This window comes from Labeo rohita, chromosome 13, assembly GCF_022985175.1.
Source record: "Labeo rohita strain BAU-BD-2019 chromosome 13, IGBB_LRoh.1.0, whole genome shotgun sequence".
Lineage (NCBI taxonomy): Eukaryota > Metazoa > Chordata > Actinopteri > Cypriniformes > Cyprinidae > Labeo > Labeo rohita.
In genome coordinates, this window is record NC_066881.1 from 1 (window position 1) to 13,258 (window position 13,258).

At 40.4% G+C, this 13,258-nt stretch overlaps 2 protein-coding genes and 1 long non-coding RNA gene across 4 annotated transcripts in view; 1 reads left to right on the forward strand and 2 right to left on the reverse strand.

The window, feature by feature from the left end:
* Positions 1–3,662: 3,662 nt before the first annotated feature.
* LOC127175468 (stonin-1) lies at positions 3,663–12,030 on the reverse strand. Of its 2 annotated transcripts, none has more exons than XM_051126549.1 (4): positions 11,901–12,030; positions 5,971–7,836; positions 4,526–4,728; positions 3,663–4,399 (listed from the first exon to the last, which is right to left on the reverse strand). In XM_051126549.1, the coding sequence occupies exons 2-4, from the start codon at positions 7,805–7,807 to the stop codon at positions 4,334–4,336; spliced, it is 2,106 nt and encodes a 701-aa protein (XP_050982506.1). In that variant the 5' UTR covers positions 7,808–7,836; positions 11,901–12,030; the 3' UTR covers positions 3,663–4,333. The 2 variants fall into 2 exon arrangements, with proteins under 2 accessions (XP_050982506.1, XP_050982505.1); XM_051126548.1 differs by having other exon boundaries at positions 5,971–7,833; positions 11,901–11,999.
* LOC127175469 (uncharacterized) lies at positions 9,264–10,276 on the forward strand. Its single transcript, XR_007828994.1, has 3 exons — positions 9,264–9,303; positions 9,422–9,516; positions 10,111–10,276. It is a non-coding gene; the product is annotated as an uncharacterized LOC127175469 (long non-coding RNA).
* A 329-nt stretch (positions 12,031–12,359) lies between the features above and the next one.
* Positions 12,360–13,258, reverse strand: part of ppp1r21 (protein phosphatase 1, regulatory subunit 21) — a 30,138-nt gene continuing 29,239 nt past the window's right edge. The window contains exon 23 of the mRNA XM_051125841.1: positions 12,360–13,063. Within this exon, the coding sequence (XP_050981798.1) occupies positions 13,034–13,063 (30 nt within the window). The 3' untranslated portion in view covers positions 12,360–13,033. The remainder of the gene's footprint in view (positions 13,064–13,258) is intronic.

Below are 13,258 nucleotides of genomic sequence, written 5' to 3' on the forward strand. Positions count from 1 at the left end.
CATCACATCATTTTTATGAACTTGCTTCAACAGTCTTTCACAGTAAGTGAAGTAAGTGACAGCATGGATGAATTTTGGACTACAGTCTCTTCAGAAATCATTTTTAATGGAAACCTTCAGAAAGGCATAATTTATTTAACATGATTTCATACAATAGGAATGCCTACTTTTTCTGTCTCAGGGATTCAGTAGCCTAATGCTGTCTAAAAATGAAATATTGTTTAAAGTTATTGTCTTTTACCTGTGTGCATACAGATCAGGAAACAAACCCATTTGTCCAACCTGGCTATAATAAATGGTCACTCTGGATTGGGCCACAAAAAAAGAGGAACTCAAAGTAGGTCTATAACAGAGTGGGAGAAGGTACACAAAAAACTAACATCATCTGAGATTACCAATGTAGAAATACCCAAAGACAGACTTGTGGAATGAAGGCTTCCACCAAAATGAATTTATTCTTAGTCTTTAAATACAAATACAATTTTAATTTTAGTTTATTGTTTGACAAGTGGAAGAGGTGAAAGGTGAAAAAAAACAACAACAACAACAAAAAAACCTCATGACTCCTGGATCTCATTCTGCAACTTTGCACGGAAATAAAGAATCATAGTGGTTATGACAAAATATTTGCTAAAGCATGGGATGCTCTTTTTACTAATTACATTTGTGGAATGATGAATAGTGTTGTGTGTTGCTAAAGAAAATCGTAAAGTGAAAAAGGGATTATATAGACTTGGCAGCACATTCTAAATACAGCAATTTAAAATTTTGCTTGAGGACTGGCTAGACATGGAAATCTAATATTTCCAACAACATTGTCTTTCATGATTAATAAAGGCAAAAAAAAAAAAAAAAGTTCTAATGCAAATGGGGATTGTCTGAGCATTATGTGCTCTATGATAAACAGCATGAGCAGAACACCAAGTATGAGAAAGATGTGCTAAGGAGGATTGAGCTTATTCCTGAATTTGCGGGCCGTATCAACAGTCAAGTGGTTGAGCGTTTTTTCTCACAAATGGAGAAAAAAGCAACTACTTCTGAAACATCATTAAACCTGGTACCCAGTTTTTTTTTTGATCAGAAACATAATTTATCATATATAGAGAGAGATATACAACCCCCTCCAAAAGTTTGGAAACACCCCTGGCAAAGTTGGTTTTGGATGATATCAGCATAAATCCTTATCATTTTTTGGTGCAAATACATTAAAGTAACTTGACATTATCATTGAAGACCAGCAATAATAATTTTCAGTTTGATTACATAATAATGGCAATATATACAGGTGCATCTTATAAAATTAGAATATCATGAAAAAGTTTTTTCAAAAAAGTTTTTTAAATTTTTTTAATTTATTTTAAAAACAGAAACGTTCATATATTCTAGATTCATTTCATGTAAAGTAAAATATTTCTAAAGTTTTTTGTTTTAATTTTGATGATTAGAGCGTACAGCTCATGAAAGTCAAAAATCCAGTATCTCAAACCCTCTCATCAGCCTTTGCCAGCTGTGACGCCTGGTTACTGGTTTAAACTTGGCCCAGGTTTTTAAAAGATTTTTGGGTCCTCACACCTTAATAGCTTCAACAATTGATTGAACACAATGAATTTAGGCGCAGATTATGCAGAGCTGTAAAAGCTGCTAATGCTGGATATTTTGATCAATCAAAAATGTAAGTTTTTTCTATGTATAAACTGTTTATGTAATAAAATATGTTTTCGGCGTTTGTGTTGTCCCTTATCGGTGCAAAATTATTACGAATTAAAAAGGATTCATGCCAATATTGTCCAAAACCCCACTTTTCTAGGGCGTTTCCAAACTTTTGGAGGACAGTGTATATAAATTAAAAAAAGACTTACAAAAAAGGAACAAAACAATTTGTTATGGAGCCTGCAACATACATAATTTAATATGACAGGTTTATTTGACAGATAGAATAGGAACCATGTATAAATACCTGAGTTTTGGCTGTGGGTTTGTGATGTTTCTATACATCTGTGCTGCAGATCAAATCAACATTTATCCAAAGGATCAACAAGAAAAAAAAAACTTTAATTGCTGCACTACAGCTTTATTCCTAAACAAAATTTCCCTTTCGAACAGTCTCTCCCACTGTGTGAAACGCTATGGGGAAATCTTCTGTTTTACTCTGTACTGAAGCCTGATTTGTTCACGTTTGTGTAGCTGCACAAACCAATGGCGCTTTAGCCCAGCAGAAAGGGCAGAGGTGACCACTATATAAGTCAGCTCGCAGCGCCATTCATCAGATCATTCTCTTTCGGCGACAAGGACCATCTCTCCGCTGACTCTGCAAGGAAGCCGTAGGAAGACACCAAAAAAGAAGTTCCACTCTGCCCGCCGCCTTTAAAGAAGCCTCTGCAGTGAAGATTTTCCCCGCCGACATCTGGTGCGTGAAGAGCACATTCTAGAGCATTTCCTGAGAGCAAATTTCCAGCACACATTGTTGCAAATGTCGCACCAAAAGTGTGGCTCCTGCAGGGGTCCCTTGCATGAGAGTGACGGTGGATCTGAAAGATGCAAACTTTCACATTCACATAGCCCCCCATCACAGACCGTACTTGAGATTTGTGTTCGAGGGAGCGGCCTATCAGTATGCAGTCCTTCCGTTTGAAATGTCTCTGGCCCCACACTTTTACGAAATGCACAGATGTGGTCTTTCCCCTCTGAGACAGATGGGAATCTGCATACTGAATTACGTCAGCGATTAACTAGTCCTAGCCAGGGGGCTGATCATTCACAGGGAGTTGTGGTACTCAGCCACTTGGAGCGTCTCAGATTGGTTATCAACCCGCACAAGAGACACTTGTTGCCCAGACAGCAAGTTGCCCTTCTGGGAACTATTCTAGACTCCGCCCAGAAGCAGGCCGTTTTCTTAGCCCTGAGAACCTTCCTCCCAGCCTTAAAAGGGCACCATGTCTTAGTCCAGTCAGACAGTATGACAGTGGTAGCCTACATCAATCATCAAGGCAGTCTCAGGTCTCACCCCCTTTACAGGATGGCTCATCACCTCCTCCTCTGGCCACAGAAAGAACTCCTCTGGTTTTTTAACTCCTCGCAGATTGAACCTTGGTGCAGACATGCTGTCCAGAGGCAATGTAGCCGCAGGCGAATAGACGCTACATCCTCAAATGGTTTGGAACATTTAGGAGATTTCCAGGAAGACAGAGGTCGACCTCTTCGCCTCAGAAGGCAACTCTCACTGCATAATCTATTTCTTCAATCTATGTCGCTTCAGTCGAATGATCTGATGAATGGTGCTGCAAGCCGACTTATGTAGTGGTCGGCTCTGCCCTTTCTGGAGGTCTAAAGCGCCATTGGTTTGTGCAGCTACACAAACGTGAACGAATCAAGCTTTAGTACAGAGTAAAACATTGCGTTTCACGCAACCCTCATTCCCTTATCTCAGGGAACCGAGGTTAGGTCAGTAACTGAAGCGATATCGGTCAGCATTTAACTTGCAGTTTGAACAGTCTGAAAAACAGTTGTATTTCTCCTGCAGTGTGAACAAAGCCTCTGATGAGTGCCAATCACTGACAAAAACATTCCATAAATACTACGAATATGAAAAATAAAGTGAATATGTTTTAAAGTGTCAGCAGGTTATGAAGCAGTGGAGATGAGAGTGACAGACATGTGACGAGTAAAACAAATGGGCTTTTCTTTATTATGCACACTCTTATTAGGACAATATGACTTCATGAAACCACATAAATAATGATGAATGCATAAGTGTATGTTAATAACCGTCCTAGGCGATCACACACTACTGAGGCCCTAAAGTGACACTTGCAGTAAAAGCCCTGAGACTGTCACATGCACATTCAGATCAAGTGTCTTGTAGGCACATAAATGCTCCTCTGCTTGCATGAAAAAAAAATCCTATTGCACATGTGAAAGTCTCGAGGCTAGTAAAATGTATGTTTTGCAAAAGCATGTTTTGCAAACATTTGTCAGACAGGTGCATTTTATGTGTATGTATATGCATGTTCCCATATTTCTTACAGTCCCATATGAATCTAAAATGGAGTCAGAATTGTAAAGTGCAGCAATATTATAACTTGTTGGATAAGACCATTATAGATATTAACATACTTTGGAAAAATACATTTACATATAAGGTTGCATTATTTTCATGGTTAATAAAATTTGTTTACCTAATAACACTAGATGGTTGGCATACTGGAGGGTGAATTCTGTATAAGAAATGATGGTAGAAAAATACCAATAATAATAAGAAATCTGTGATTGAGCCCTTTTGCTGGTTTTATTGTAACGAGCGACATGAACGCAGATGATCCGGCGTCCTCCATCATCACTGTGTCGCGCAGCTCGACTGCTTCACCGACTCGGCCTCAATCAGCTTCTTCTCAATTTCCACCTTCAAGACAAGTGAAATACAGAAGACACATAGTAAACGATTTCAAGTATTCACTAAAAGAGCCAACACTGAAGCAGTAGCCAGTATGAAATACCACACTGCATATGACTGTTAACATTTCTTCACCTGGCAGTGATAGTACGCCCTGCTACTGAGGTGTTTCTGCGGCTGAACGTCACTTTCGATGCCCACTGATTTCACGCGGGTGTGGGACGCCACCGCATCTGCCACCTCACACTCAACCCTGACAAACGGGAACCAGTCGGCGGGAATCTCCTGATCTGACGCCAACTCCAGCTTACACGACAGTGACTGAAGCTGCTCCAGAGCTAACGGAGAAGACAAATCACAAAACCTGTGAGATTTACCGACCTTACGGACATATGAATGACCAAATAAGAGCCGTTCCATTAGATTGAGCCTCACCTGAGATTACCAGCACTATGGGTTACTAGCAGCAGTAAATGCCTCAAAAACAAACTATCAGCAAGACATCAAATTTCAAGAGCAGATCCCACAAGAATCGACTGAAGACAACAGTCTTTGTAAGTTCAGCAGTCAATCTTTAAGCACTCCACACAGAACTCCATGCGTGTCCTGATATATCCTCACAAACACATCGTTTTCATATGTGTGTAATGCCAATAATTCAGGTTCAGCAATCCAGCAAAAAAATGGATGGTTTATATTACACGTAGATAATGTCTATTTATCTACAATGTACAGTGTTTTACAATGTAGAGAAATGTAATTTATCTGACAAACATTCATATTGAGGGAATTTATTTCCAGTTTTTCAGTGGAACTAGTCCTGTTTAAATTGATATATTGACATAAATTGATATATAAATTGATTTTTATATTTTTTTTTTCATGCCACTCAAATTCAAGTGTTAGTATTTATTTATTTTTTTTTTTTTAAGTAAATGCTTTTTTTTTCTTTTGGTATGTTGCATGTTACTGTTTGCTCCATTAGTGAGCTCCTTGGGTCAATCCAAACACTCTTAGTATGAATTCACCATCAGTTTCAGTTTGTAGGTCATTTTGAGTTAGACATATCTAAAAAAAAAAAAAAAAAAATGGTTCCCTGTTGTTAACCTGCCTCAATAAGGGTCAGATATGTTACTGGTTTAATGAGTTATCCAATACATCCAATAAATCTGACTTCGTTATGGGGTTTAAATTCTTTTAAATTAGAATTTAAGCAACCCAAATTTGATCTTCATTTGTCGAACATTAGTTGCTTCATGACAAGTTTTTTTTTCCATTTAATCTAAAGTTGAAAATGATTTACTTAAATGGTATATTTGACTCTGACAATAGGCACCGGAAACAAATGTGTTTTACTATTTCCATATTTTATACTTCTGTCGTGTCAAAACTCCTTGGACTGTTATGACGTCTGCAATGCAGTGGAAACACAAGTCATCTGATTCAGTCTGCAGTCCTGACTCAAAATCTTTACCTCACAGAGATAAAATTGTAACATATAATGTATATATTTTTCATTAACCTATGATAATATACCCACCACTGATATTCAAATAGGGCGCCACTTTGTGTTTTCTTACCCACGTTCTTTGGTGGAAGCCGCTCAATTCTCCAAACGATGGCCCGATGCACATTCTCATATTTGACCGTGCCGACAGACACGTGCATCACAGACTGAGACTCGGCCACATGCGCTGAGCCCAGACACGTGTTTCTGTTCATGCGAGCCTTCAGAGACTTCTGTCGCAGCAGCGGCATGCTGTTGGGCACTTTGACCCAGTCGCCGGGGAACGGCACCTGAACCACTAGGTTTTCACAGACCGTCTCTGTAGGCGATGGGAAACTGGACAGGACATTGAGGAAGACCTGGAGCTCGACGCAGGCACCCTGCACAGTCACCACGGCTTTAATGGAGAGCGGAGGCTCCCCGCAGCAGAGGGGCACCGTCCTGTAGCGCATGAGCTCCACTCGACAAGCGTCCGGAGGACAGAACTTAATCAGCCGTTTGTCTACAAACTCTGCCTCTCTGACACACCGGTGGAAATGGTAGTCAGCAATCTCCATCCAGATGTCCTCTTCCTCATCAGAACCGTACGCGGGGGCTTGTCTGAGAAGCCCCAGGTCATTCAGTGCCAGGAAACACTCCACTGCCCCGTTCAAGAAGGCGAGACAGTGAATTTGCGTTATGGCCGTGCACTCGAGAACAGCGCCGTCCTTGCTTTGCCGCATCCAGACACGGTCAGATATCTGCAAGGACAACTCCTGCTCTTCGTAGTGTTTGTGCTGCTGGTGCGGCACTGGTAACCGCAGGAGCTCCTCTTCTATGGACACCAGCAAGTTCTCCAAGTCTCCGTATTCTGTGGTGCCGAACTTCAAGAGTTGCTCCACTTCCGGTTCATGGGTCACCTCATGTTTAGGATGATAGCGCTTTCTCTCGACGTACGACACATGCTCGACCTTCAGCGTGGCGATCTTGCGCGGTTCTCCGTAACTCTCGAGTTTTGGACCCGAGAGAGCGCAGTTAGCATGCAGCTGGAACTCTTTGAAGGGTTTCTCCAAGCCCTTTTCATAAAAGAGCTGCAGCAGCGCTCCGGGCAGCAGCTGCAGGTATATGGGACCCCACTGGCGCGAAGACATGCGGTTCTTCTTCTCTGGGATCCGAAGCATCAAGGACCAACCGTGTCTCCTCTGACCGAGGAACAATCCTTGTGGGACGAAGGCGGACGGAGTTCTCTTCATCACTTGATCTTTTGCAGCACCTAAGCCTGAAGGTCGCTTCTCCTTTTCCGCTTTCCCATCATCACCTTCCTGCTGGTTCTCCTCTGTTCTCAGCTGTTCTAGTTTATGGCATATATAGGAGTAGGAGTACTGAAGGTGGTCTTGGGGTGGCTCATTGCCGTCCTTGGTACGGATGAAGAAACGGGGCAAACTGGGTCCAGAGTCGGAGTCTGACGATGAGGTCCAGGACACTCGTTTATGCTCAGCTTCCCCCCAGAAGGGGTTAAAATGCCCTGGCTCATCATGAGATGCTTTGAGAAAAGCAGAACCTTCAGGAAGTTTTATGGAGCCTCTCTGAGAGAAGCTGGACAGACCGCTGGAGAAGTCCGGCTGCTCCTGAGGAGCGTAACATAAGGGAGATGGACCCGCTGGAGTCAGAGCCACCGGAGTGTTCAGAGGAGTGTTGCTGGGCACACATGAGCTCCCATTGAGACTGAAATCCATGGAAGGGGATTCAATGGAAGAGCTGAAGCTCCATGATTCACTCCCCAGGGATGGCAGAACAAGTTTTAACCCGTTGGGCCGAGGTATTGAACCTGAGTTTGATGTAGAAGAGCGCAGGGATTTCTGGGGTGAGGAGAAGGTCGTCCCTTCATCTTCAAACGTTACCCAGTTGGCTGGATGATTCGTGGAGCACATCGTTTTACTCTTCTTGTGTGCACAGTCTTCTGCAGAAATAGAAATAGACACATACAAATAAGGTACTTACAAATCTAAATGAGTTTCAAACCAGTGGATTAGTCTGGTAATGTTGTCTTATAACTATGTGTTGACAAGCATGGACACATGGGATGCTTTGACTCTGCAGAGAGAGGACACACACACATTAGCATGGGATGTATTACTGGGTGTCTTAGTTGGAAACATTGAAAGCAGCAATTGTACTTAAGTAAGAGAGCGATAGTGAGTCTTTTTGAAGGGCTCCAGAGATTCTTAACTGTCTTGTGCATGACAGACTATCCTCACATTCCTCAGGGACAAATGAATAAACACAGGAAACACCAACCCTTCACCCTGCTGCACACTGACACTCATAGGGATGATGTTATAAGACTCTTTACACATCCAGGGTGTCAAATGGGGCAAAAAGAAATGCTTGTTTATATTGTTGATCATGTAGTACTTAACATTCTGCATGCTCAGTCATTTCATGAAAGGGGTTCTAATATGCTTTTACACTTTTTCAGCTTCAGTTAGTGTGTAATGTTGCTGTTTGAGCATAAAAAGGATCTGCTTTAGTAGCGTGTTGTGAGAAGTGGTTTCCTGCCCCGGTTACAAAAATTTATAATTGGGTCATTCCATGTCGACATAAACAAAGGTCCCTGGCTCAAATATTTAATTTTAATTTTTTCAAATATTTAAACATGTATAGCAATGAAAGCTAAAATATTAAATGTCATGGATGTATATTTACTGAGTAATCCACTATTTCGTTTAGAATGATACGGATATATCTTTAACTCTTTTTACAGTTACAGGAATGCAAACTTTGGAAAAAGAATATTTATGGCACTCAGTCAAGTAGGATCTGTGCAATTGTTTTGATAAAAGGAAACAAGATACATTTCGAGTTTCAACATTTCTTTTGTTCTTCACACATTCATCTTTAAAAGAAAAGAAGTGTACCCACATTTGGGTTTTTACCACTGAAAATGTGTGTAATTGAATTATTTATTCCTGGAGCCCCGTTAAGATTCCATTATCTCTGGAACTGAACAATACAGCGCCTTAAAAATGAAGATGCCAAAAAGAAAGTTTGTTAAGACTCAAAATCTAAAAGGACATTAAGATATCTTTAGCCAATGCTTCTTTCGTTACAGGCAGGCAAACTTTGGAGAAAACAGCTTTTTTACCATTTTTGAATGGTCACCATTGGCACATAATGCAACAAAGACTGCTAAGGACAACATATTTTACTAAAGGACCTACCAATCTCTGTGTAAAAATAACACGATGCTGCCATATTTCTGAAGTCATTTTAGCCACTGTAACTTGAATTGCCATTTTCACCTCCCTCTACAAAATAGTGGATTACTCAGTATATATTTATTTTGTATTTGTTTTCACTTGTTATATTGAATTTATTTTGATGCTCTCCAGGTTAAGCTAGATTTCTGTTGCTGTTGTTGAATGATGTAAGTTGTCTGCTTTAACCCTGTACGGCCCACTCTTGTAATATTACATCATTTTTAACTTGACCAAAAAAAAAAAAAAACCCTGTTCTTTTATTTTCCTCTCTAAACCCATATTTAGGTCTTATTGTTCAGCCTTCCAATGCAATTGGATGCTAGATGTTAAAAATAAGTCACACCATCTTGTTTTTCAGGACTGGATAAATCAGCATTCAAGTAAGTAAAATACCCAAAATATTTTTTTTTCTGTGATTAATAATATGTCTAGATCATGTAGATATTAGAGTCTTGTTGAATGCTTTGATCATTTTAGATTATGAGCTTGTTTATGTCAGTGTTGTATTTTTGCAACATTGGGTTAAAGGGTTAGCAAAATTTGCCTGTGCACCTTACACATTACATGGATGAATTGTGCTTCTCACCTGTTCCATGTACAAAAAAAAAAAAAAAAAAAACTAGTAGAAACATACTGTTTTTGATCATTCACAAGTTTTAAATTATTTTCTCAAGAATTTGTGTAGCAATATTTTGAAATCTGTATCTTACCATTTATAAAATATACTTTTCTTTCTGGGGTTTGCTTGTTTGCCCAAATATCTGCCTGCCGCATGAGGGACAGGTGATAATGTTCTGTAATTTGGGGTATCAGTGCTATTAGCATGACAAACAAGGGCACAATAAGCTGTATTCAGACAGTAATGTGTGAATTCAGTGGAATGGGTGAATCCTTCACAATGTGTAAGTTTGATTGGGATTGATTTGCATTGAAATGATTTAGCATAAAAAAAAAATGTTTTTTTTCTATTTCAGAATGCCATCAGCCAGGAAAGACCGTCTCTTCACACAGTATGTGTTTGATGTCACTGGTGCTGTCCAACATGGGAGGAGTGACTTTGAGATGAACTCTGATACAAGTGATGAAAGTTTAAAGTCAAGTGATTAAAGTTTTCGTTTAGGTTTTGTAAATATAATCTGAGCATATATTTTATAATAAATTAAATTTTCATAAAATATGATTTATTGTATCATTATTTTGTGGTTATTATTTTATATATTCATAGAGGCCACTGATACAAGGTTACAGAAGCATTACACCCTGCAAAAAACCTCGAGATGTACATTTGTTCAGATAGTGAGTAAAACACTGAAATTCTGCTTCCCCAAGAGCCCAATGTTGCGATATTACAACATTTCACCAAAAACTAAAATATCAAAAAAGTTAAAACTCATTTTTTTCTGCATTAGAGGCCTCCCACAACCACAACATATAAATGGTGAAATAATTTTTTCACCTTTTTTTCTGTCTAAATTTGGGTCTTTCAAGGTTAAACTCTAAATGCTGTGTGTCAGTGTGTCAGTCCTGGTGATCTGCACGTCTGATCTGACGCACACGTGCGGCGTCTCATGTCAAAGGCCGCACACTCCAGAGCTCACAGACTTCATCAAGAACGACTCATTTCAGAAACGTAACCATTATATAATTGACTTCTTTTCTGAAAGAGGCAGCCATAACGACACACGCGGCTGTATAATGAGACACAGCTCCTCAGCTGAGCTCCTGTTTCTTCTAAGCAGCTGATGATCTGAATCAGACGTGTGAAATAAGACAGAGACTGGCCTTGAGAACCACTGACGCTTACGGACACCATCTCCTGAGTTCCTCCCAATGGATTATAAGACACATCTGTCTCTATGTGTTCTTTACACACTGGGAAACACACTGTCCATTTTAGCAGCATAAAGTTGTGGCCCCTCCTGTTATTAAATACATAGTTCAGGGACACAACAGCTCAGTAATTTCAGAGTCAGAGACTCAAGCGTTTGTGCTTATCCAGAAACACAGTCATAGAGCACCGATTCCAGCATGGAAACAGATGCTAAGCAGAAAAACAGCTTATTTCTTTCTTCTTCATTTGTATGATGTTGAATTACATTCTTGTTGCGCATCGCCACCTACAGGACAGCTGTGCAATCACTCCAATCATCTCCTGTGTCTCCGTGAAAAACTTCAGTGACGCAGAACCTGATGTTTTGATGCGACTGTGAACAAGAATTATATTGTTTGTTTTTCTCCAGAACAAGTTAAGTTAAGCGATTAGCAACCAACTCCTCTGGTAATCCTGCATCATCTAGTCTTGAGATGGTTGACCAGATGATGCCAGCAGCGGTTTAACCACATCAACTTCACACACACACAGTTTTTTTACTGATGTGCTGCAAAAAATTCAACATCACAAACAACTGACAGCTCAACACACCAAGTGAAAAGAGTCACATTTGCTCTGACAGAATAAAGTGAACTCTGAAATGAACTTACAAACAAAGAACTCGGTCAATCCTGAGGAAAAAACCCTAAAAGACATGCTGGCTCACTTTTCTCACACTGCTGGAGGTTTAAAAATATATTCTTCATCAAAGTCTCGTCTTCTCCTCGCAGTCAAGATTAAAACGGATTCTGATGAACTTCAGGGACTGTGTGATCCGCTATTTCTCTGTCTCTTTGTTTGCAGTAAACTTTCTAACTACATACAACAACGGCAAACAGCTGCAGAACAAGTGGAAACAGCGGTTGTGTGCGTGTGTCTGAAATATTTTGTCACCTCATGGTTTTAGATGAATGATCCGGTCCAGACGCTGTTTTCTCAAAATGGCAGAAATAAGTGGAGCGGACGAGATTCCAGCCAAAACATCCCGAACGGGAAGCGGATTCCGCCGCTCTACTACGGCGAAGGACTCACCTAATATTCATGAGGCACGGAAGATCACCAATCAACCTCAACAGCCTAATTAATATTCACGAGATAACGCTACAGCATCACATCAATATTCATAAGCGAACGTTTTCTTCTAGTAGGTCACAGACAACGACAGATTGACCTGATTAATATTCATGAGCTCAGCCGCAGCCGTAGTAGGAATCGTAATCTGGAGAACGGGAGGAACTCCAGCTCCCAAAAACGTACCCTTTTTTTATTTTTAGTCCACTGTTTGGTCATCTTTTGATGAACATTAGGCTCGTGCAAACAAACCCTAAAATGAAAAAACTGTACGCAAAAGGGTTGAGTTTACGGCTTTATTTTCTTGATTTTGGTTGAATCCAGTACATTGTGCTGCTAAACAGATCCATACAAAGAGAAATAAAAGAGACTCTGATGAGATGATCACGACACTCACGCTGCTCTTCATCAACTATCAGAGCATTCAAGAGCTGAATGGTTTCAGTGACAGATTCACATCATACTCCACTGCACATTAATCTCCATCTGTGATATATGACTTCATGAACTATAGACAACAACAATACATTTAGTGCATAAAAACATGGTTTATTTTCAGAGGAAATGAAGCAGGAAAATCACTGTGGATTCAGTGTGTTGATTCACATGGACCCCTCTCATCTGGAAGATTTTGTTCATTATATTCTTGTGAAAATCAGCACACAAGTTTACTGTGATTTTACCTCTTCACGTCACTGATTTACCTGGCGAATCATTCACACGTGCTTCTTAGCAGAACTAAAACAGACTTGAGTGTGTATGAGTAACAGACAACATCTGCGTGAGGAGAAACAGACGCTGTAATTCCACCATCACACACACACACACACACACACACACACACACACACACACACACACAGCTATGGGTTCCTCTGGAGATCAGCTGCTTCCTGTCACATGTCTGCAGTTTGGTGTGGGAATGTTCGGCGTCACTGAGACAGACGTCTGTCCACATTATCGGCTCTTGTTCTTCTTTGAGTTTCCCTGCAAGAGTCCAGCAGAACACAGCTCAGATTTCACTTAACGTCACACATCACTCTGTAGACTGAGCAAAGTTTCATTATTAGAGACGAAACTAGTGGTGACGCAGGACATTGATGTGTGGGGCCCGTTTCCCCCACGCCCTCGCTGAACGTGATCTTGAGGGCCCACAATTCCTATTAGGGCTGAGTATTAACA